Genomic DNA, 27,039 nt, shown 5'->3' on the forward strand with positions numbered 1-27,039 from the left:
AATTTTAAACTCAAAGAAGTGTCTTTGAGGTTATTTGTAGTCAAATGACTATTTAGGTTTAAGCACTAAAACTTAAAAAGTGAAGTAGATCATAGACAACTATGAGTTTTCCTGTTTGTGCTACATGGACAACATGGCTCATGTGTATTCACAAAAACACATCAAACATTTTTAAATGGATGGAGTTGTCAATGCAATAGAAAGAATCCATTATTGTGAACATATGAAATTATTTGGTCATTTAAATTACAGAATTTCAAGAAATATTGTTATTCATCAAAATAATGATGGTCCCTTCTAAGTCTTTCATTATACTTTTATGACTCAATAAGTCCTTTAAAAACATAGATTTCAGCTCAACTTAGAGGTGCATGGCTATAGTCACAGAACACAGTGTGAGTGGGTCTGATCTCAGTGAGTTTGAGGTCAGCTTGTTCCACATAATGCATACCTGGCAGCAGTGGCTACATGGACATATCCTATCTCAAAAAGATCACAAAAGACAAAGACTATCCCAAATTATGGAAATTTTCCTAATAAAATCTGTCTGGAGTCAGACTGATTTTAACCAACGTTTTAAATATTCCCTTGCGGGGGGCTGGAGAGATGGCTCAGTAGTTAAGAGCATTGCCTGCTCTTCCAAAGGTGCTGAGTTCAATTCCCAGCAACCACATGGTGGCTCACAACCACCTGTAATGAGGTCTGGTGCCCTTTGCTGAAATGCAAGCATAATGCAGACAGAATATTGTACACATGATAAATAAATAAATATTTTTTTAAATGCCCTCACATAGAGAGAGCTGTCTTTAACAATGAAACTGAGCAATATACCAATTCCATCCACTGTACCCTTTGCCAACCATCTATTGTGGAATTTATCCTTCATGTAATAAGAGAAGGAACAGTGTGACTTCTTTACCTTTAGCGTTATAATGACATGTTGGATCTGGAGAGTTGTCTTAGGCATACTGCTCCTCTTGGGTTGACAAGTTTGATTCATAGCATCATATCTGATTGGTCAGAACTCCCTGTAATGGGAGGTCCTGAAGATTGGGTGCATTCTTCTGGCCTCAAAGGGTACAAGATGTGCAAATTCTAAAAGACAGATCTGTATTTGATTCTATATTAAATAGATTTTCTTCATGTGTCTATTACCTTAAAAAGAAATGAAATGCAGTTTCGATATAGAAGTTTGACCAGTGAGCGTTCCAAGTGTATGACCAGAAGACAGTATCTAACCTCCTCTGACTGGAGGTACAGACAGTTGTGAACTGTCTTGTGGGTGCTGGGTATCAAAGATTCTCTGGAGGAGTCACCAATGTTCTTAGTGCTGAGCCTTCTTTTCAGCCTCATGGACATGTCATTAATAACAGTAAGGTATAAAAGGCTGATCTAAGTTCTTCCTTGGCCCAGAAGAAATAAATGACTGATAGTATTGGAAACTAACTTAGACTTTGTTCTTAAAGAATTTCTGAGCCCAAATCTTTCCCAAATGAGGGAAAAGTACAAAAAAAAAAAATCAGGAAACAAGCAGATAATAAAAGTCTTTAAAAGATATTTGAATATTTAACCAAAGCAATTGGCCATAATTGGAACTTAAAACCTCTTTATCAGATGTACCCTTGCTTGAGTTCATTTTACAAGTTGTGGGTGGTTCTTGGTTGGCCAGAAAGGGCAGTCATGTTTTCATTTATTGGTGGTACCTCCTACTAATGACAGTAAAATCATCACTTTTGTATTCACAGTTTAAATTTTTCTCTTATCCTGTCTTTTGTTTGTAGACCACAATCAATCAACATGCATTTAAGTAACTCAAAATTCTGAACTATGAAGAAATTGGACACAGAATCAAAAATGGGGAAATCACAATTCCACAGTAGAAGTCAGCAATCATATCTTTGAACACAGAACTTTATGGTAAATTTTTATATGAGCTAGTGCATAGTAGCAAAGTAGATCAGTGTACTGACTAAGAAAGGACATTTCTGTGAAGGTGTTGAAGGTAATTCCCAATAATGCTGTCCAGAACTATTCAAGATGCAGTCATGTCAAATAAAAGACCAAAGGTGGGCTGCAGCCACCAACACATGACTGTGACACCTGAGCATGTCTGTCCTGGAGAATCAAGTCAGGGTTGCACATTCTTTGATTTGCAGAAATACAGTGGGAATGACCAGCAGGTTCATAACCTAGGCTGTCAGGTCCACAAGAGAAAGAAGACACAGTATCAGTAAACTTAAGACTCTTAAAAAAACTGCCTATTTTCCAGGAAATGCTTATTTAAAAAGCCGTCTGTTAAAGGAGGAAAGCCACTGATCACTAGCACAGCCCACCAAAAAAAGAGGCAGTTACTGAGAAGCTGCATCTGACTATATAGTTTTCTGTTTAGATTCCTTTTCCAAGCTATTTTAAATTTTATGTGAAAATTTTGGCCACACATTGGAATGCAATTTGTAAACTGAAGGTGTAAGTCACAAACAATCCCACACCAGTTTGGAATTAATTATAATTAATAGAATGGTTATTTATTCAAAGGGGAAAAAACTAACAGATTACTGTTCTGGACAACAGACCCGCTGCACGATCAGGAAAAGAGTCTAGGAGACAGAAGCGGACCTGGAAGCCAGAGAGAGAATGGAGGACAGCCTCTGCTCTTTTAAAGAGAGAGAGACCACGCCCCAATGGGCTGATATCTCAGCAGCAGAAGGAGATCCCGCAGCAGTAAACAGTTCTTTCCTACCTGCCAGTTCAAAGTAACGTCATCAAGTCTTTTAATAACTGAAAACACTTGACCAATATATCAGGCTTATTACTTACTACCTCTGACATTTTTAAGTTAACACATTCTTTATTTACTCTCTACCACAGAGTAGAACCTTTATTAACAAGGCACATTCATGTCATGTTCCCTGTGCCTTATCCCTATTTACTGGCCAGTCATTTCTTTATTAAAGCAAATGGAGTGACAGATCTTAAGAATATATAACAGAATAATGATTCCACTGCAGATTTTATTTGGAAGGATTTGGATTGTAAAATATTCAAAACCTTGGTACTCATGAGACTATGACCTCTTTTTTACCTAAAACCTACTAAATGACTAGGAATGTTCATGTTACAAATATAAACTGGCATAGATAAATATAGAAAGATACACAAGCAAAATAAGCAAAGAATTGTGTGTACAAATGATTGTATGTACTAGTGTTCATCTATGTATGTAAGTTTGTGCATGAGTGTGTGTATATACTTATGGAGACGCATATGTGTGAATGTATATGTGTGTGTATATATTTGGAAGAGAAGTCAACCTCTGATGTCAGGTGTCTGATTTCACCAAACTAGATTTGGTGTTTAGAAGTGTATTGACATTGTTAGAGTTTGAAAATGAAATAGTCCCACAGTTTATATGCTTATTGATTGGTTTCCCAGATGGTGGCACCATTTGGGGTTAATGTGATCTTTATAGTATAGTTTGAGGAAGTAGGGCACTGGAGATGTGCCTTGCAAGTTATATATTTCCCTGATATTTCCTGTATTTCTTCTCTCTGTTTTCTAGTCCTTATGTCATAAAGAAACTTCTCAGTAACCTTTTCAGTCATTGTGAATTTCTGCCTAGGAGCACAGGACTGAAAAAAATATGAACAGTTGTTCCCAGTACAATACCACACCTATACTGGGCCTTCTGCAAGAATAACCAATTGATTAGAACTTCTGTGGTTGTGGAGAGGTTTGGATGATAGAGTTTCAGAGCATAATTATAGTTTATATTAGATTATCTTTAGCCCTTATAATATCCATTTGTTTTAGTGTTCTGTTTTCTGTAGAGAAACCAGATCATTGAGAACTCATATAAAAAGAAATTTTTATGGACAAAAGCTGGACCTAGAAAACGTCATAAAAGAGTGAGCAAACCCAGACCCAGAAAAAGAAATTACACACTCCTAAGTGGCTTTTAGATATAAAACAAAGGACAACAAGCCTAAAATTCACAATGCTAGAGAACATAGACAAAAAAGGAGCCTAATAGAGACATTCATGAATATATTCTACATAGGACATAGAGAAAGACAAGATCTTAGTAAATTAGGAGCATATGGATAATGGGAGAAGGGAAGGGGAGAGAGAAAGTAGTGGAATAAACATATACTTGAATAAAAAACAGTTTAAAAATCCTTGCTACACAGAGATTATGGGTTAATTATCAAAATTGATAGTAAGAAATTAATAGCTGAAATATGCAACTTTGCTTGATTTTGTAGCTGAATGAAATAATTCCTCATGCTAAGGCAAATGATTTCTAACATTTAATTTCTAACATTTAAATAATTCACACATATCTTCCAACAAAAAATTGAAGATTCATACCATATCTTGCCATATTCCTAAGTCAATAATCTCACGCACACACGAGAAAGAAGTGTTTGATTTTACTTAATAAAGCTGCATTCATTCTAAATTCATCATTCAACACTGAGTTCATGTTTTTATGATGTGTTGTGAAGGCTGTACAAGTCAGAGTGACAGACCCTGAAGCTAGAGGAGGACTATTTGAATCTTTGACTTTTGAAAATACCATGTTAGAGTGTAAGAATATCTTGGGCTTTTAAAGGTCAGATGAGCACCTAAAAATGAATGGATCTTGTATACAATAAATCTAGCAGCCAGAATCAAGAACTGAAATCAAGAAAGCAACCACACACTTTACAGATTCATTTATAATGTAAGAGACCATGCCCAAGTGGATTGGTATCTTAAAGGCTATTGACTGAAGGAGCTCTCACAACACCTACCCCTTTTGTTTAAATAAGAAATTCCAAACCCAATACAAAACTATGTACACAAGAAACATATATCATATAAAGTTAGAATTACAACAAGCATAAACAATATTTAAAAAGGAATACATTCTAATGTTTTTATAAACATTCTATTCTAAGGAGTCTAAGTCTTCTAGTAGAAACGGCTTGGCTAGATTGTAATAGGATGGTAAGTATGATTATCTCATCTTCAACCCCGTCAAAGGCATGAGAAGAGCAATAATATTACTTGAGTAGGCAGGTAGGGAAGTCTAACAGCTTCCAAAAAGTGTAGTAGAACAGAGACAACTGACTGCCTGAACAATCAATCAAAGTCTCAATACAATGTTGAAGAATAAAACTTCATATCAGAATATAAGACAATCTTTAAAGCATTAAAGCAGGACAATAACCTCAAAATGTAAACAATGTATAAATATCTTGATCAGAGGTAGAATTGTGTAATGCAATATTATAAATATAAAATTGTATCAACAAACAAAATGTTTTAAACAGAGGTAGAATCATGCATGTATACCATCTGACAAAATAACTGTGCATAGGTGTTACAAATATTCTAAACAAAAATAGAAACATTCTATATAATTTGAACTTGTATCAATATACAAAGGTCTATACCAATGTATACTATTCATAAATAATAGCTCACAATTATTCATTCTATTTCTCACTATTATTGTTGGTGTGAGTAAGTAATCTACCTATTATCCCATTTAATTTTCCCTCTTTTTTGAGATCTCTGTGTGTACAAAATTTCACCCAACACCAACCCTACATGAGTAGTAATCAACTCCTAAATGTTGTCCCTGACCATGAAGACAAACTTTCTTGGGAAAGGGGATGGAGTCTTCTAGATTTGCTTCCAGATGTCATGTGGGGGTATTCTTTCTATGGAATATTATAAAAGGAAAATAACGGTTGAATTTCAAGATTGTTGTTTTGTATAACTGCAAATGGTCTCTGAGTTTTCGAAAGGGTTGTTCTGATGTTTTTATTTGGAATTCCGGCCAAAATGTTTCAAGAAGGTACACCATATCGACAGCTTGTACCAATAAATCGGTCTCATAGTAGTGTTATCAGCATCATGCTGTTATATCAACCAGGTAGAGACATTGTGGGGCCCAAATGTCTTTTTCTTAGAAACTGATCATTGTTGAAAATATAAACATTATTACTATAGACATATATTCTGTGAAAGATAAGCTATAGACAAAATGAGCATGAAGGAAAGTAAAATGTTCCTTTAAAATCTATCTTCTTTCTGTCCCATACCAGAAGGCTGTTGACATGAGACAGAATTTCTGAATTTTTCTCTTAAATCATGCTTGGATTTGGAGAAGGATAGACATTGTCTAATTCTAAAATCATTTCTGATTCTGAAGTAGAGACACAAAGGAGACATCTTCTAAAGCTGTAGCCCATACAAAGCACCAAACAGATTATGTCTCTGGGGTTGTGCCTACTCACAGGTTTACAGGTCAGTAGCTGCCCTCCTTCCTGAGACACAAAGCATAGAGTGTGTGGAAACCAGAACTAGTCTGAAGAGACAATCAGCTACTATAAGTGATGGATAAATGAGAACATTCCAGATAGTGAGAACTGCGTAAGCCATGGCGTAGAGGCTGCGGCAATGTCAGAACCTTTAGAGACATTCATCCCTGTGCCAGTAGAGCAGCAACAGCACACATCTGCCCTAAGCCAGAAACTCTGGAAGGAAAACACATTGTGTTTTGACAGTCTTCAAAATAAATTCAGTATGTGTGTAGGTTTGAGGACCTCTGATCCAGGATATCAGCTCTCAAATGCTGTTTGCAGGTAACATCTCTGTGACAGGATAAGAGATGAAGTGGATGTGAGTTCAGATAAGTTCGGAAGTGCTTTTGGAGAGCTACCAATAAATATTGGCCATTTAAAGGTTTTAAGAAGTCCTACAATAAAGACCTTTATTTCTCCTTCAACTTTTTCTCTGTGATTCTTCAGGCTGCCTATTCACACTTCCATATATTCCCTCTTAGGGATATCATCCTCACTGTTCACATGGATGTACTGTAACCTACAGAAGATGGGGAGTCCCCAAGTCACAGAACATGTTTCCATGTTGAAAAAGACCTTAAAAGTTTTTTTTAAATATTTATTTATTTATTATACAATATTCTGTCTGTGTGTATGCCTGCAGGCCAGAAGAGGGCACCAGACCTCATTACAGATGGTTGTGAGCCACCATGTAGTTGCTGGGAATTGAACTCAGGACCTTTAGAGGAGCAGGCAATGCTTTTAACCACTGAGCCATCTCTCCAGCCTGACCTTAAAAGTTTTTGTATTCTCAATACCCTGCATCCTCTGTCATTCCATTCTACTGTGTATCCAAGCATAACTCTGCATCATTTAGCTCAGAAGTAGGACAAAAGTCTCGGAGTTTATCTTGAGGGAACTTTCTGACCACCACACATCCCTGGCGCACCTCCTCTGTCCTCTGTGCTCAGTTATGTACCTGGTGACCCTGCATGGAACACTGCCTTCATGGCAGTGTGCAGGTTGTATCCATGCCTATACATACCCATATACAATTTCTAAGTAATATTTTCATTTAGAACATCTGCTCCACATCTATTTCTGTGCCTCTGATGCTGTTCCACCTACTCTCATCCCAGAAGAAGACCATCTTCTCTAATGGCTGTGACATCCAGATGCATTTGAGACTTACCAAAGGCTCCACAGAGAACTTGCTGCTTGATCTCCTTTTGGTGTCTTATTGCTCTAGCTAGGACCTCAAGAACTATATTGAATAGATATGGAGAGAGTGGACAATCTTTTTTGTTCTTGATTTCAGTGGAATTGCTGGGAGTTTCTCTCCATTTAGTTTGTTGTTGGCTGTTGACTTGTTGTATATTGTCTTTATTATGTTTAGGTATATTTCTTGTATCCCTGTTCTATCCAAGACTATTATCATGAAGGGATACTGTATTTTGTCTAAAGCTTTTTAGACATCTAATGAGATGATCATATGGTTTTTATTTTTCAGTTTGTTTATATTGTGGATTATGTTGACATATTTTCATATGTTGCATCTCTGGGATGAAGCCGACTTTATCATGGTGGATGATGGTTGTGATGTATTATTGGATTTGATTTTGCAAGTGTTTTATTTAGTATTTTTGCATCAATGTTCATGAGTAAGATTGGTTTTCAATTCTCTTTCCTTATAATGTCTTTCTGTGGTTTGAGTATCAGGGTAACTATAGCCCCATAAAAGAATTTGGCCATTTTCCTTCTGTTTCTTTTGAGTGGAATAATTTGAGGAGTTTTGGTCTTAGTTCTTCTTTGAAAGTCTTGTAGAATTCTGAGCTGAAACCATCTGGTCCTGGGCATTTTTGGTTGTGAGACTTTTCATGAGTGTTTCTATTTCTTCAGCAGTTATAGGTCTGTGGAATTTGCTTATCTGGTCCTGATTTAATTTGGTAAGTGATATTTATTCAGAAAGTTGTCTATTTCCTTTAAGTTTTCCAATTTTGTAAAGTACAAGTTTTTGAAATATGACCTGATGATTCTCTGTATTTCCTCCATGTTTGTTCTTATGTCCTCCTTTTCATTTCTGATTTCCTTAGTTTGCATATTCTCTCTCTGCCTTTTCATTAATATGGATAAAGGTTGGTTTATTTTGTTGATTTTCTAAAAGAACCTACTCTTTGTTTTGTTGATTATTTGTATTGTTTTCTTTGTTTCTATTCTGTTGATTTCAGCTCTCAATTTGATTATTAATGCCATCTAGATTTCCTAAGTTTTCTTCTTTTTGTTCCAAGTTTTTTAAATGTGCAGTTAATTACCTAGTATGGGATTTTTCCAGCTTCTTTATGTAGGCATTTAGTGCTATAAATTTTCCTCCTAACATTGCTTTGTCTCTCATAAATTTGGATATGTTGCATGGTCATTTTCATTGTATTTTAGGAAGTCTCTCTTTATTTCTTCCTTGACCCATTGATGTTTCAGGTTGGCATTGCTTAATTTCCATCTATTCGTGGGTTTTCTGGAATTAGTATTGTTGTTGACTTCTAGTTTTAAACCATGATGATCTGACAAGGTACATTGGGGTATTCCAATATTTTTATATTTGTTAAGGTTTGCTTTGTTACCACATATGTGGTCAGTTTTTGAGTAGGTTCCATCTGGTGCTGAGAAGAAAGTATATTCTTTTCTGTTTGAATGGAATATTCTATAGATGTCTGTTAAGTTCATTTGAGTCATAATATCTGTTAGTTTCCTTATTTCTCTGTTCATTTTTTATTTGACTGACCTGCCAGGTGGTCAGGGGGGAATGTTAAAGTTTTCCACTATTAGTGTGTGGGGTTTAGTTTATGTTTTAAGCTTTAGAAGTGTTTCATTTACATATCACTGCTCTTGTATTTGGGGCTTAGATGTTCAGTAATGAGATTTCTCTTGACGGATTTTTCCTGTGACTAATGTGAAATGACCTTCTTTGTCTCTTTTGATTGACTTTAGCTTGAAGTCCATTTTTTTAGATATGAGGATAGCTACACCCACTTGTTCTGTAGGTTCATTTGATTGGAATACGTCTTCCCATCCTTTTATTCTGAGACAATGTCTGTCTTTGAGGTTGAGATGTGTTGATGTGTTTCTTGTGTGCAGAAGAAGGATGGATTCTGTATTTGTATCCAGTCTGTTAGCCTGTGTCTTTTTATGGGTGAGTTCAGTCCATTTACATTAAAGGATATTAATATGACCAGTGAATGCTATCTCCTGTTAATTTAGTATTCATTGTCGGTGATGTTAATTTCTGCATTTTTCACTTCTTTGGGATTTACTGCTATGAGATCATCAATTGTCTGTGTATTTGTTAGTGAAGCCAACTTCCTTTGGTTGGAGTTTTCATTCTAGTATTTTGTGTAGGGTTGAGCTTGTGATAAGGTACTTGTTAAATCTAATTTTGTTATGGAATATTTTGTTTTGTCCTTCTATGGTTATTGAAAGTTTTGTTGGGTATAGTAGTCTGGGAGGACATCTGTGGTCTCTTAATGTCTGCATAATGCTTGACCATGACCTTCTGGCTTTCATTTTATCCAATGAGAAGTCAGGTGTAATTCTGATAGGACTATCTTTATATGGTACTTGGCCCTTTTCCTTTGCTGCTCTTAATATTCTTTCTTTACTCTGTATGTTCAGTATTTTGATTATTATGTGGTGAGGGGACTTTTTAATAGATCCAGTCTATTTGGTGTTCTGTAAGCTTCCTGTATCTTCATTGGCATATCTTTCTTTAGGTTAGGAAAGTTTTCTTTTATAACTTTTTTAAATATATTTTCTGTGCTTTTGAGTTACCTTCTTCTCCTTCTATTCCTATTATTCTTAGATTTGGCCTTTTCATGGTGTCCCATATTTCCTGGATATTTTGGGTTAACCTTTTGTTACATTTAATGTTTTCTTCAACTGATGAGTTTATTTCCTCCATTGAATCTTCAATGCTTGATAGTCTCTCTTCCATCTTTCATATTCTGTTGTTCATGATTGCGTTTGTGGTTCCTGATGATTTTCTCATAATTTATTTTTCTATAATTCCCACAGCTTGTTTTTTTATTGTCTCTATTTCAGTTTTCAAGTCTTAAATAGTTTCTTTCATATGTTTGATTGCTTTTGCTTGTTTTTTTTAAGGAATTTGATGATATCTTTCATTTTTTGTTTGTCTTTTCCTCCATTTCTTTGAGGGAAGTTTTCATTTCCTCTTACGAGTTTCATACATCCCTTTGAAGTTATTTTTAGATCATTTTCTTCTGCTTCATCTATATTTGGTTGTTCAAGTCTTGCTGTTCTTTAGGTTTTCTTGGTGTTTATTGCTATTTGTGGTGTTGCTTGTGTTCTTATCTCTTCTACTCTTTTATTTCTCTAATAGGTGTGGTTTGGGCTGTCTGAGATTCAGTTGATTAATCTTCTAGGTGCCCTTGAATCCAAAGCTCAAATGGTTGTTGCTCATGGTACAGTCAGTACCACAGTTCTAGTTACCCCATGGGTTACCCTGTGTTCCTGGAGATAGCTCAGCATTCCTGGGCTTTGCTCTGCTCCCTTGGAGTTTGTTGTCTCAGGACTACTTTGGCTTAGGTTACCAGCTTTAACCTGTTTCTGTAAATTCGGGTCTGCATCCCCTTTTGCAGAAGTCCCTGACCTAGAGTGGGTCCTGCAAAGGTCTTTGGCTCCAGTCTATTACCTCAGAGTTCCCAGGCTCATGTGTGCCCAGAACCGCAGAAGACTTGGCTCTGGCTTACTCCCTAAGACATCCCAGATTCATGCTTGCACCTGCAGAAGTTTCAGTTTCCTGTCTATTCCCTTTGAAGTCCCAGACCAATTTCTGAACTCACAGAGGTCCTGGGTCAGGATTTTTCCCTCTGAGGTACCAGACTCATGCTCAGCCCCAGAGAGATCTGTTTCCTGTCTACTCATTGGAGGCCCCAGATTCATGCCCAGACTGGCAGAGGTCTTGGCTCAGGCCTATTTCCTTGGGGGTCCTAGACTCATGCCCAGACCTGTGGGGTTCCTGGCTTAGGTATACTCCCTTGAAAGTCCCAGATTTATGTCTCGACACTCAGTGATCTCTGGCTCTGGCTCACTCACTCAGTGGTTACTCCCCTGTATCTGATCCAGTGGAGTTTGCTGTCTTTATTCTACCTTTTGGTTTCTAATAGTATAGCAAGAGCAGGGGGCACAAATCCTACTCTTCAAGTATCTAGTCTGGCTCAATTCCAGAACTTGAATACCTTTATGTAGTACATTTATGAGCATGAATATGTAGGGACATTCATGATAGCATGATGTTCTCCCCAAACATGAACAGAGCTGGATAAATTTCTTACAGTTTAAGCAAGACTTAGACCTCTGGGAGATGTCAGCAGAAGTTGAAGTTGGGTCTGTTAAAAAGCACAAGAACCCAGACCTGTCTGGTCATAGGACAGCAAACACCCTGAACAACATTAAGCTGGGGTTCCTGCCCAACCCCACCCAACAACAACTGCATCTTTCAGTATTCCTGATTCATCTGAGGGGGGCTTGCTCTAGCTGTCATCATGTTATCATTGTGCTCTCTGCATCTATCCTGGGTGGCTGCCCAACCTCCCTCCAGGGTCCCTTTCTGAGAGCTTATGAGCAGGTGGAGCTTCAGAGACACTGAGGATATGCACTCCCCATGCACACAAGCCTCAATTGTAGGCATGATTGATTTGGGATTCCCTTCTGTATGGTAGGAATATGTTTTATTACCATTGTTTAATAAAAAATCTTCTTTGGATTATGGCAGGGCAGAATATAGCAAGTTTGGAAAACTAAATTGATTGGAGGCAGAAAGTAGGCAGAGCCATGCAGATGTCATGTAGCCACCGAGAGTCATGATATGAGGTAACAAACCACGAGCCTCACAGTAAAATATAAAATAACAGAAATGCGTTAATTTAAGATGTAAAAACTATATAGCAATATGCCTGAGCTGTTGACAAATTAGTGTAATTAATATAGTTTTGTGTGGTTATTCAGCTCTGTGTATTCAAGAACAAAAGTGCAATCTCTATTTACATGTCATTCACACCATAGTGAGTGAGGTCTGACCTCCAGCAGTGGTCTGCTGTTGTGGAATATTATTTTCACTGTGTAAAGTTGTGTTACATTTTTTGAACCTTTTTTTAATGATGCAAACAGGTTTTACATTGTTTGAATAAATAAAATTAGCCTTTGGGCAACTGGCTACCTCAGCAACCATCTGATAGGAATATGTAGGGAGAAACTAAGTGAAGTGAGAGTTTTTAAGTGAAGGCTGAGTAGAAGGACACACCTTTTTTCATAAATGCAAGCAATAAGAACACATTAGGATCTCACTATTCAACCTCTCTGAGCTAGCAGGAATTTACCTAAATATTTAAATCCCGACTTCCATAGAAGGATAGAGATTTAGATATAGATTTTCTGAGTCTCTTGTTAGGATTCCCTATCTCATATCTCTGTGAGTCTGAGGCCAGTGCCTATGGGAACAGAATTCCTTCATTGCTGTATCCCATAGGACAAACTGCTGCTCGTAAATGTGGAGTTGCAATTGCTGCTTGGGACAGAAGCTGCTTGAGGTGCAGTCCGTGTTTTGAATGCAAAACATCAGTGTGGCACTCCTGCTAGCTGACTCCAGGCCACCACAGCTCCTCAAAAGGACTCTGTCTGCCCTTTTGGGTCTGTCCTGTCCACGGGGACTCTCAGAGAGGCAAGCTAGAAAGAGCAAGGAAATAAAGGAGCAGAGCAAAGACTAGAAGCTGCTCCCCCTGGGGTCTAGTTGGTATATTTTCCTCCCTAAGAACCAAGAAACTTCAACACAAGTGATAAAACACGGATTTTCTGCAGATGTGGTATGGATCATTCTAAAGATATCTCAAAGAAAAATTTCAAAATGATCAAGAACTCAAGATGGGCAATAGGGTTGTTTTCCTCCAATCCCCACATTAGGAGGGAGAGGCAGGAGGCCCTCTATGAGTTTGAGGCCAGACTGGTCTCCAAAGAAAGTTTCAGGACAGCCAGAGTGGTTACACAGAAAAACCCTGTTGCAGGGGGGAAAATAAATGAGTAACAACCTAACCACAAAATAAACAACAACTCTCTTTAATTAGGGCCAGAATGTCTATGTATTGCATTTAACTGTGCTAGCATACCATACTCACCTCTAGATCTAAATAATATACCTTACAATTTCATTTATAAAGGAAATACTTGAGGATGAGGAATAAAACCTGGAAGGATGACTCAGCAGTTAAGAGCATTTACTGTTCTGCAGAGGATTCACACCCACATAGCAGATCACAACATAGATCCAGGTGACCCAAAGCCCTCTTTTGGCCTCCATGGACACTGCATACATATGGTGCACATACCCAGCAGCTTGAGCCATGGCTCAGTGGCTAAGAGCGCCTAACACTCTGGCAGAGGACCCGGGTTTGAGTCCCGTTTAGTGCTCTGTTCAGCAATCGATGCTAAATCGATACTAGATCGATACTAGATTGCTATCAATAATCGGAAAAAAAGTTTAAAAAAATATGGTGCACATATAGATAAGCAGGCAAATATTAATATACATAAAATAAAGTAAATAGCTTTTAAATTTAATTTCTTCTACTTTCAATTTGTACTAAATCTTTAAGTTTTATGAATTACATTATTTGATTTTATTTCTTGTTTTTTTAAGACAAAATCTTATGTAGCCCTTTGCTAGTCTGGAACTATATAGATTAGTGTCTGCCTGTCTTTGTGGGAAGTCCTTCTATATATTGTTGCTTTTATTGGTTAATGAATTAATATATAGAAAGTTTAGACGGTGTCAGAGGAGAATTCATGTAGCTGCCACCAGAGACAGATGCCTCAAACTGCTGGGATTAAAGGCATATACCACTATACCCAAGTATGAATTACATCCATTAAACTATGTGACAAATATTTTTGTCTCTATTGTAAGGACACCTAAGTACAGTGTTTCTCACTATTCAGTATCTATCTTAGTTATGCACACTTTTTTCCTCTAAGCCTTTGAATTCTGCTGAAAATAGTTTTCTGTTGTATAGCTAAGGATTTAATTTTACCCAAGTGGTGGTTCCTAAGTAGAGTTCTCCCAAAGGATTTGTAGCAATGCTGGACTATATGTCCCCCACTGTAGTTGATACACAGAGTCCCGAGGGGAAATTACCACTGCTCGTGCATGCATGATTCGGCGCTGGCAGCAGTCTGGCGATGCTATTTTTATTTAGTCTCTGATATTATACCATCTACCCTTACACACTTAGTGAATCTTCTTTTCTTGATCATGTGCCTATTGTTAACTAAGAAGTGGGAGGAGTAATAAATCAATATAAACATCTTATACTGTAATTGGGATATGAATAGAAGACCTTAGCATGTCAGGTCTTTTAATCCTTCCCTGCCATCACTAGAAATCTAGTTTAAGAACAAATAAAGGGCACATGTAGCATGTTGGTGCATACCTATGATTCTCGTACTTAGGAGACAAAGGTGGAGAGATTAGAAGTTAAAGAAATTCCACAAGCACAAAGTAAGGATGAGATCAGTCTGGAATACATGAAATACATTCAGATACACACACATGCATGTGCACACACACACATAGAAAAAATGAAAATATGGTTCCATTAATGATTAATATGTGCAAGCATTATTTATTGTACATATATTTAATATGTCAATCCATATTACAAAAAGTAATGAAAATTTGACGTGCAATTTGAAAAGAATGTTTAAATAACTTTCTCTGTCATTCAATGATGATTTTCAACAGACGTAAGAAAATATTTTAAAAGAAATATTGGATTATAGGATAATATGATGACATAATCAGTGGGCGGGGGAAAAGGGCAGATCATCAAACATTGCATTTACTTCTGTCCTAATCTAATTTTATAAATTATTTCTCCCAAATGATTAAGTCTGTAGAAAATTCTGGAAAATTGTGGTGAGATGCTAACAGTTGCTTCCACTCTGCACAAAGAAAACTACTCTTCTCTTCTCCTTTTTAATACTGTTAGATATTTCTAAAGAAATATAAGATTGCACCAAAGAAATCATGGTATTGTTTTAAAGAAGTCAGGGGAAATCTTGCTACAGAGTAGATGGGATCTGGTAGGGCAGAAGTAATAAAGCTGGTCATTCAAGTCCAGCAATGTGAGAAGACAGAGGCAGATGGTTGGAAAGAAAAGTAGGAAATATTGACAGAGTTGATGAAAATATATGTGATTAACCTATACTATTTGGCATCATATAAGTGGGTGAGCAAGAGGGAAGACTGAGATTCAGGAGATTCTTGACTGGGTAGAAATGTTATCACCATCCACTGTGGTACAAAAACAAGTGTGCCAGGGGTAGCTTGTGTTGTGGGAACTCCTTCAGCCAATAGCCTTTTAGACAGCAGCCAACCTTGGGCATAGTGTCATGTACCATAAATGCAGATGAAAAGCATTTTCAGGCCTCTTGGCTGCTAGATTCATTTCTAGTTCCCAATGCTGACAGAGTACTGTGGATTACTACTCTTTCTGTGAGTTCATTCACAGATTAATAAACCTTTGTTATACTCTATTCTAGACTGGTGAGGAACTCTTTGTACAATCACAAATTGGTGACCAAGTGACCAGAGTCCAAGCCATTGCTGGGTCCTGTCCAGAACCCTAATGCAGTCTTCTCCCATCACATGCAGCTGAAGTACCCCTCTGCAAATAAACTATCTCTTTGATACACAGTTGTGCACCATTTGGCTGACCTGCTATGTGGCAAATTGAGAGTTTCCTGGCACCCATGCCCATGTGACTTGGTCTTCCCTACTAAGCAGCTGACTTCTCCTGCCTATGGATTTTTGCTGGAAGTCCTCTGTGACTTCTCTAGCTTCTGCCAGTCCTGTTCTGATCAGGCTGAGCTGAGACTCTCAAACCAGGGGCTGCTTCAGCTTACATTCCCAGTTTGGATCTTCTAATCCATAGCCTGAGTTTCAGCCAGTAACCTCGCAGCTTATAACTACCTGCAAGTTCTGTTTTCCTTGATATTATGCACAATTCTAAACTCTGTGTGAGGATGTACTGTTCTTAAGTAAGTAACTAACTTTATTAGTATTTCTAAGTCTCAGGCAGTTCAGGTACTGATCTAGGATCTTCTTTCTTGCTGCAAATTTGACACCTGCTGGTCAATCAAGATTATTACACCTATAAGAATTTTCTGTAAGTTATAATGGAGGTAAGTTAATTTGATTAATAAATAAATAAATTTGAAAATTGTAAACCAACTTCAAAGTAATGACAGACAATATCTGCACGCATGAATTTAACATTTTTTCTACTATGGATGAAATTCTACAAGGGCTACATGAGCTACCCTCTACATATATTTTTGTGATCATAGTGGCTAATAGTTTTGATTTTCTTATTATATTCTTAAAGAAATGGTTCGGTAATGTGGTCAAGAATGTGAAACCTTTAGAAAGAATACAGACTTTAGCTGAAAGGATTCATACAATTGAAGGTGAAGACTTTAATTTGAGAGGGAAAATTCAATCCATGGCACATGTGTTATGAAACCTTCCAAAAGGTACTGAGAGATTAACCGAAAGGTTTCATACTGTTGAAATGACAATCAAATTCTGTTATAATGTCATGATAATCTAGCAGATAAAACATCCCTTCAGGAAGGTAATCTACATACCACCTATTTAAGGATGAGAAGATATCACTAATTGAAAAATTTTAAAATCTTGGAATCACACATGCAGAACAAGAACCAGAAATTAATTGATTCGATGAAATCATTAAAATTATTCACAGGTCAAAAAATGCAGGCTATATAAAAGACAATGTTAGGGGCCGGAGAGATGGCTCAGTGGTTAAGAGCACTGACTGCCCTTCTAGATGGACCCGGGTTCAATTCCCAGCACCCACGTGGCAGCTCACAACTGTCTGAAGATCCAATTCCAGGAGGTCTGACACCTTTGCACCAATGCACATAAAATAAAGTTAAATAAATCATAAGAAATATTTTTTTAAAAAAAACAATGTTAAAAAGACTGAGGAACTTATCAGAACAAAGAGAGGATATACAGGCAGAGGATTTAGCATCACCAGTAATTCTCAGAGTCAGAAATGACTCCCCAAGTGTTTTGACTACTTATCCTGTTATTGCCTCTGAAAAGTCAGCAAATACTCAATACCAAAATGGATACAAAGAATGCAAATGGAAACATACGTATAAAAGATTTAAAAGAAGTTAAGCAAGCAGTAATCTCTTGTGGCATGCATTCAACCATTTGTTATGGAGATGGTAAACACATGGCTTCAAATTGATTCAGTTGTCATTGAAGATGACACAGAGTAAGAACTCAATAAGTACCCATAGAATGAAGGAAACTGAAACGTTATGGGTTCAATTGTTATATGAAGTAATCTACAAAAATGCTTTCTGTGAACCACCAAGGACACTTGACTAACTTGGTGCAGTGGCATGTGCCTGTGATACTATCACTAAGTAGTATGAAGAGTTGGAGGTCATCAGGATGACAAATGAGACCTTAGGTCAAGAAAATCACTTTAGATTCCAAAAGAAGTCAGTATTTACTTATCAGCTAGGGATGTCTCCAGGCCTGAATTCCAGCAGACCTGATAAACCTCCCCGCCCCCTTGCCCGTTTGCTATATAACAGCTTCTGAGAAAATAATAAACTCGATGGTTTGATGAGAAATCCAGTCTTGCCTTCATTTTTCATGTCTCTTGCCCCTCCATTTCTTTTCCATCGCTAGGTTTTACAGGGATCACCTGTTCATATCCCACTGGCGGGCATACAAAGGGAACTCTCACATCAGAAGACAATAATTTACTCATGTAATATTACTTTAAATACAGTCATATGGCTCAGTGAAAAGGACTGTTTTGTGCAAGGCTAGAAACTTAACCTTGATCCCTATAGAACGTCAAGCTATGGTATGATATACACAACTGATTGCTGATTAGCCTACTTTATAATATCTATAGCAGATAAATGAAAATACACATCCAGTACACATCCATAAATATTTACACCTTTATTACTTATTCCATACATTTGCTCCACTCTCCTAAGTGATGATCCCATAAGAGGTGTCCACTGCTTCTGTGCTCTTCTTGGCTGAATATCTGAGCAGAGGTATCAATTGTATCTTGTTTCAACTCCACTAGGGATTTTCTGATCCACTCCAGTGAAAGAAGGTCTTCAAAAATCTCAGTCAAGAGATTTATTTGGTAGGGAAGAATCCAGGATTGTGACATCATGTGCAAGGCTGGAAAGGGGCAGAGGCCTACTCAATGACCATACAGCTTATATAGGACTTTATAATGCTAGAGTACTTCTAAGGAGATTTTGAAGGTGGGAACCGGTTGGATTTCAATCCCTGAGCTTGAACATGATCAGAGATAGAGTGGCTTTTGTGCTCAGGGATTGGTTGATTTTGTGCTCACAGATACAATGGTAGAGTTTTTTCCTTGGGCTCTTGTTTGAGAACCAAAGTGGGTTTCTATCACTGGCATTTTATAACCTTTTGTCTCTGTTTTTAGGGCTATGTTGTTTTGTTCACTAGTTCTGGATTCAGGGACAAGGTGTATTCCTTTGGATCTCATTTGAGGAACAGGTTGTGATTCATTGATTTGCTCTCTCTCTTACTCATAGGACTTCATAAATTCTTAAATTAGGTTTGTCCATTAGTTTGCTAGTGCAAACAAAATAAAAGCAGGTATCATAATTCTTGAATGGATTGTTTACACTATAATTTTTTTCTACAGAGTAAATACTTTTGATTAATTGACTATAAGGGTGATGGCTTAAGATCTTAAAAAATAATTCAAAATAAGAAGCTCTCAGTATCTCCTTCAGGTACCCAAAGAATTCTGTATTATGGAAAACCTTTATCAAATTGATTGCACACAAAATGTTTTACTCCTGTATAAAATGTTACCACACTGAATTCATTTAAGAGTTTCACTACAGTATGACTTTTCACATGTTTTTGAAGACTACACTTATTAAATATATGCAGTTTCTCTCCAAGATGGTTTATTTTATGTATTTGGAGATTATTGAGACAAAGAATCTAGCACACAGATTACATTCACGAGTTTCTCTACAGTATGAATTCTTTAATGCATTTGGAGATGAATAAGATATGAAAAGACTTTACCACACTAATTTTATTCATACTGGTCCTCTCAAGCAAGTGTTCTTTTATGCCTTTTAAGACTATTGTGATATGCAAAGGTCTTACCACACTGATTACATTCATAGAACCCTATGTAATACAGTATGTGTTCTTTTATGATTTTGAAGATGACTATGTTGGGCAAAGGCCTTACCACACTGATTACATTAATAGGGCTTCTCACCAGTATGTGTTCTTTTATGCTTTTGAAGACTACTTTTTCAAACAAATGCCTTACCACACTGATGACATTCATAGGGTTTCTCTCCAGTATGTGATCTTTAATGTCTTTGAAGATAATTGTGCCTGACAAAGACCTTACCACACTAGTTACATTGACAGGGTTTCTCTCCAGTATGTGTTCTTTTATGATTTTGAAGATGAATATGTTGGGCAAAGGCCTTACCACACTGATTACATTCATAGGGTTTCTCTCCAGTATGTGATCTTTTATGTCTTTGAAGATAACTGTGCCTGGCAAAGACCACACTGATTACATTCATAGGTTTTCTCTCCAGCAAGTGTTCTTTTGTGGTTTCATAGACTACTGTGATCAGCAAAGACTCTACCACAAAGATTATATTCATACAGTATCCCTCCAATATGTGTTCTTTTATAAATTTGATGAGTCTCATAAAGAAAAATGTCTTTATCACCTTGACTGTATTCACAGGGTTTCTGTCCACTGTGTTTTCTTTTAGGCATTTGAAGATCACTGTGATAAGCAAAGACTTTTCCCCATTGCTTAATTTCATATTGTTGTTCTCCAAAATGTGCATATCCATTCCTAAGAAGGTGAGTGTCATAAGACCAGGCTTTTGCAGAGTGAATATATACTGAATGTTTCTCTCCAGTTAGATTTCTTTCAATCCTGCAAGGATAATTGGCACATGTAAAAGCTTTACCATATTCAATACACAGTTGAATGTCATATCTATATGAATTAATTTCATAATTTGTTCCAATTGTAAAGAGAAATCAATTATTAAGATTTTATAACTTTGTTTAAAATAATGTTTCATTCTTTCATTAGGGGTCATTTTGCATCTGGAAAAATATGTGTGATTGTAAATCTCTTTGTTTCATGGTTTACCTTTTCACCTTTACAGAAACATTTTTATATGACATTTTGCACAATTTTGAAGAGAACTGGATACACTGAGAGCTTTACCATTTTTACTGCATTGATAAATTATACTATACTGTGAATCATATTACACTTGCTAAGTGAACTAAGAGACACAGATGAATTTGCACAAATCATGGGGATTTTTTGTAATGTGAGTTTTTTGATGTATTAATTGTGATGGTAGAAAACCAGTTACTTGTATTCTTGAATCAAATTCAGCAAGTATACTCTACATGGGAACTACTGGTTATCTTCTAATTGTTCATAAATAAGAGGTGTGTGAAATCTTTCCATATCCCTTTGCTCATATGCTTGCATCAAGAGTCACATGATACATATAGTAAGGAATAACTGTGAATGAAATATTTCCACATTGAATTCTTATGATTTGACTTGCTGTTCCTCGCAGAATTGAGGTATAGATATTAAGGTTTCTCCACAACAACTGCCCCTTGACCCTTGACTCTAATGCTGCTTTAACTAAACTTAGCACAATCCCAAAAAGTATATGAATAATATAAGATTTACCATGGGCTGTTGATTTAGGAGAAAGTTTTGCAGATATACCTATCATCACTGAAATGTGTATACATTTTGCATCATGAGAAGCAAGAAATAAATGACTGGCAGATCTATAATATAGCTGTCATGGTGCTATAACTCAAATGGTAATATCTGTTTAGGCATTGCTTCCTTGACTTTTTCTTAAGTGACTGTCTTGAAAATGCAATTCATATACATGGAATTTAGGTATATGGATTTGTGAGAATTTAATAACCATCAATGCACTTAAAGCTGTGCTTATTTACACTGTTGCTTTTCACTAATGTTCCAGGACACATTAGAAACTCATCAGAGGCACACTGTTATCAACTTGCACAAGAAAATTACCTTGCATGCCTTCTAGAACCTTGCCAATGTTCTTCAGTGTTATGGTCTTCCCAAATGCATCCTAAAATACAGGACCAGAATATGTATGTTATATTATTTAACATTATGCAACATTTAGCTTATTATCTGAAGTGAACATAAGAACTATGACCGCATTATTCACTTCATTCTTCTTTCTAAATCAAATTACAGAACAACATCATAAACCAAAAAAAAGTTGTCTCCCTATTTTTAAATATGAAGTAAATTCATTTTTAACTATAGTTCCTGTAGGTCTCCAGCATCACATCTTTGTAGAGATTCTTCTGGGAAGGATTCAGCAAATCCCGCTCTTCCTGAGTGAAGTTGATAAGGACATCATCATAGGTCACTGCCTTCTAAAATATACCATACATTTGTACAATGTAAGCATGCATTGGAAATGCATTCTTCTTTGACAGTATAGTTGTATGATTCTGGTGTCCCTCATTCTTATTCCATGACATAGGTAGTCACTTTAGAAGAAAATGGAAAAGGAGAGTAAATTCTGTCATTCCTCTACACTTTGAATGCGATTTTGCCTCATAAGAGCAATGTCTGTTAACAGGGAGAGACAAGGAAAAAGATCAACAATACATAGTGTGCATGAGAAAAGTGTCTGAAAAATGACTGACTGAGAAAGGAAAAAAAGATGAACAAGCTGTGTGTATTGATGTATTGTGCCTTTAACCACAACACTCACAAAACAGAGGTGGGTATATTTGTCTCTGAGTTGAATGTCAGTCAAGTCTATGCAATCAGGTCCAGGAGAGGTGGCTGTACACATTAAGACCCTGTCTCCATTGCAAATCTCAATGTAACAAACAATGGGACAGAAAAACTGAAAGGTTTTTGCTGAAGTTCCTACAAACGGTTGTTCTCACTCCAGGTCTGTATTCATCTTTCAGATCCCTAAAGTCCTCTAATATAAACTGCAATACCAGGAATATTCTGTAGAAAAAAGAACTGTCTGTTTAAAAAAAGTTACAGATGAACAGATGAAAACAATAGAAATATAAACGTTGGTCATGAATAACCAACACATAGCTAGAGAGAGGGAAGAATAATACAGAACTCTTGCTAGTATTGCATGGAGGTGAACACATTTGCCAGTACTTACATGGTATCACAACTTTCCATTTTTCCATGGTCAGGATTTATGAGACCCTTTGATCACTCTGATGACCAGGTACCCATTTGGCGCACATCCATGCAGACATATAAAATAGTCATACTCATTTTAAAAAATCTAAGCAAGCCTAACAAGCAGGAAGAATTTCATGCAACTGCAATTAATGACTCAGAATACTCAAGCAGTATTAATGTCATGAATACATGGCACCCTGGAAATCAGAGTGACACCCTCTGTCAAATTTTTAAATTCAAGATAAGCATGAAGCAAAGCACAGCAGCTTATACTTGACATGAAAAAATGCTACATTCCAGGGACATCATACAACAACATAAAAGCAAATAGAGACAGAAATGATGTCTCCCACTTCCTTGAGGAATTTGGAGCCACACAGCAAGGACTACTTAGATAAGCCCACAAAACAATTAATACAGCAGGTTACCAAACCCCTTAGCACTAAATAGCAACTGTTTCTGCTACATCTTATGTGATTTAGAGAACAAACCTATAGTGAAGGAAAAAGCATTTCAGTATAAGTAGCAAGTTGGCTGATTAATGTCAAGCACAACACAGGGGATATAAATTACAGGAAATTACTTGAAGGATTGAAACTGATCACATACAATGAGGAATTTTATCTAGCAAGGCTTCTCCTACCAAAGATTCACAGGAAATTGAAAGAATACCACTAAGAAGAGAAACTTGTTCAAATACATGATCTTTTCTGAGAGGTTGTTAGTTCATTCAAGTACATTCTGAACCCAGTCACTATTGGTTCATGCTCAAAAACAGAAAAAAATGCATTTAAAAACTTCAGCAAGACACCTTCCTCTCTTCCCCCTTCCCCCTGGGGCCACAAGATCTCCCCAGAGCAGCTCCCTTGCACACTGGGCCTGGGCTGTGGGCACAGCCCGGCAGGGGCAGTTCCTGTGCTTTGATAGCCTGCCTGAGGACAGGCGGGCCCTGTGTCAGCTCAGCCACATTCCTGGCCAGCAAGAAGCAGTGAACTTCTAGCAGACATCCATTGGAGGAGGGGTGAGTTTGCTCCTGGCCAGGGGGCTTCTGCAAGGAGGAATTCAGACTTTCCCTGACCCCCTCGACTTTCTGGTCACCCTGCAGTAGTGGCTCCACCCTGCTGAGTTCTCCTGAATCCCATCCCAGCCTTTATCCAGGTACACCTTCCTCTCTTCCCCCTTCCCCCTGGGGCCACAAGATCTCCCCAGAGCAGCTCCCTTGCACACTGGGCCTGGGCTGTGAGTGCAACCCGGCAGGAGGGAGTGCCTGTGTTTCAATAGACTGCCTGAGGAAAGGTAGGCCTTCTGTCAGTGAAGTCCCTGCCCTTCAAGGGAACCTAACCCGGTACCAGATGATCCAATAGAGAGCATTTGAAGGAAGAGATGGGCAGACGCCAAGGCAAGAACTCCTCCAACAATCTAAAAAACAACATGAAAACACCAGATCCCAACGATCCTACAATAGAAGGACTTGAACTTCTTAATTCAGAAGAAGTGGAAAAAAGTGCCATTATGAAAGCAATAGAGTCCCTTAAACAGGATATGAATAACTCTCTTAAAGAACTGGATGAGAAGTACAATAAAAAGGTTGAAGAAATGAGTAAAGAAATGGATGAGAAGTATAACAAAAAGTTCGAAGAAATGAGTAAATCCATGAATGATACACTGGGAAACCAAGAAAAAACAATCAAACAGGTAATGGGAACAGTTCAAGAATTGAAAACTGAAATGGAGGCAATGAAGAAAACACAAAACGAGGGCCGGCTGGATATGGAAAATCTAGGTAAACAAACAGAGACTACAGAATCAAGCATAACCAATAGGATGCAAGAGATGGAAGAATGAATCTCAGAGTCTGAAGATACCATAGAGAAAATAAATACTCTGATCAAAGAAAACAGCAAATCCAACAAATTCTCATCACAAAACATTCAAGAAATCTGGGACACAATTAAAAAACCAAATCTAAGAATAATAGGGATTGAAGAAGGAGAAGAATTGCAGATCAAAGGCCCAGAAAATATATTCAACAAAATTATAGAAGAAAACTTTCCCAACCTAAAGAATGATATTCCTATGAAAGTTCAAGAAGCATACAGAACACCGAATAGACTTGATCAAAAAAAAATCCCCTCGCCATATAATAATCAAAACACAAAACATACAGATTAAAGAAAGAATATTAAGAGCTGCAAAGGAAAAAGGTCAAGTAACTTATAAAGATAAACCTATCAGACTTACACCGGACTTCTCTATGGAAACCATGAAAGCCAGAAGGTCCTGGATAGAGGTACTGCAGAAACTAAGAGACCATGGATGCAAACCCAGACTACTATACCCAGCCAAGCTATCATTCACTATCAATGGAGAAAACAAAATATTCCAGGATAAGAACAAATTTAAACAATTCGTAGCCACAAACCCAGCCTTACAGAAAGTAATAGAAGGAAAATCGCAACCCAAGGAATCCAACATTGCCAACACTGCCTACAATAACTCAGACATCTAGCAACCCTGCACGAGCTTAACTCAAAGAAGGGACATATACAAACTCTATTAAACAAACAAACAAAAAATAATAATAACCGGAGTCAACAACCACTGGTCATTAATATCACTTAATATTAATGGACTCAATTCACCTATAAAAAGACACAGACTAAGAGATTGGATACGAAAACAGGATCCAACATTCTGCTGTTTATAAGAAACCCAACTCCACCACAAAGACAGACATCTACTCAGAGTAAAGGGTTGGGAAAAGGTATTTCAAGCAAATGGACCTAAAAAACAAGCAGGTGTGGCCTTTCTAATTTCCAACAAAATTGACTTCAAACTAATATCAATCAGAAGAGATGGATTTGGACATTTTATACTCATAACAGGAACAACTCATCAGGAGGAAGTCTCAATCCTGAATATCTATGCCCCTAATATAAAGCCTCTTACTTATGTAAAAGAAACACTTCTAGAACTCAAGGCAGTCATCAAACCACAGAGACTAATAGTAGGAGACTTCAACACTCCTCTCTCACCAATGGACAGGTCAATCAGACAGAAACCTAACAGAGAAATAAGAGAATTATTGGAGGTATTGAATCAAATGGACTTAACAGACATCTATAGAACATTCCAACCAAATAGGAAAGAATATACCTTCTTCTCTGCAGCTCATGGAACCTTCTCGAAAATTGACCACATACTGGGTAACAAAGCAAACTTCCACAGATACAAAAAAATTAGTAGACACCTGTGTCTTGTCAGACTACCATGGATAAAAGTTAGAATTCAACAACAGTGCTACCCCCAAGAAGCCAGCAAACTCATGGAAGTTGAACAGTCAACTACTGAATCACCCCTGGGTCAAGGAAGAAATAAAGAAAGAAATGAAAGTCTTCCTTGAATTTAATGAAAATAAAGACACAACATACTCAAACCTATGGGACACTATGAAAGCAGTGCTAAGAGGAAAGTTCATAGCACTAAGTGCCCAATTAAAGAAAACGGAGAAAGCACACATTGGACTTGCTTGCTTGTCCAAACACTTGAAAGCTCTAGAAAAAAAAGAAGCTGATTCACCCAGGAGGAGTAGAAGACTGAAAATAATCAAACTGAAGGCTGAAATCAACAAAATAGAAACACAGAAAACAATCCAAAGAATCAATGAATCAAAAAGCTGGTTCTTGGAGAAAATCAACAAGATTGACAAACCCCTATCCAAATTAATCAAATGGCAGGGAGAGAACATGCAAATTAATAAGATCAGAAATGAAAAGGGAGACATAACCACAGACACAGAGGATATTCAGAGAATCATTAGATCTTACTACGAATGTTTATAAGCCACAAAGTTGGAAAATGTAAAAGAAATGGACATTTTTTTAGATAAGTACCATATACCAAAGTTGAACCAAGACCAGGTAAACAATCTAAATAGACATGTCAGCCATGAAAAAATAGAAGCTGTTATCAAAAATCTCCCTACCAAAAAAAGCCCAGGACCAGATGTTTTCAATGCAGAATTCTACCAGAACTTCCAGGAAGAGCTAATACCTATATTCCTTAATGTATTTCACAATATAGAAACAGAAGAATCATTGCCAAACTCTTTTTATGAAGCTACAGTTACCCTGATACCAAAACCACACAAAGACACAACCAAGAAAGAGAATTACAGACCAATCTCACTTATGAACATTGACGTAAAAATACTCAATAAAATACTGGCAAACTGAATCCAAGAATACATTAGAAAAATTATCCATTATGATCAAGTCGGCTTCATCCCAGAGATGCAG

General features: G+C 37.1%; 1 protein-coding gene across 3 annotated transcripts in view; it reads left to right on the forward strand.

Moving 5' to 3' along the window:
* LOC148117659 (zinc finger protein 431-like) overlaps positions 1 to 27,039 on the forward strand; it is a 143,714-nt gene that overhangs the window by 58,358 nt on the left and 58,317 nt on the right. For 2 of the 3 annotated variants that reach the window (XM_087902261.1, XM_087902260.1), the window contains exon 4: positions 20,259 to 20,352. In XM_087902261.1, coding sequence (XP_087758387.1) covers positions 20,259 to 20,352 — 94 coding nt within the window. Of the gene's footprint in view, positions 1 to 20,258; positions 20,373 to 27,039 lie in introns of those variants that run through there. The other variant, XM_087902259.1, reaches the window with a different exon arrangement.

The sequence above is a fragment of the Myodes glareolus genome, chromosome 27 (assembly GCF_982192425.1).
Source record: "Myodes glareolus chromosome 27, mMyoGla1.1, whole genome shotgun sequence".
Taxonomy (NCBI): Eukaryota; Metazoa; Chordata; class Mammalia; order Rodentia; family Cricetidae; genus Myodes; species Myodes glareolus.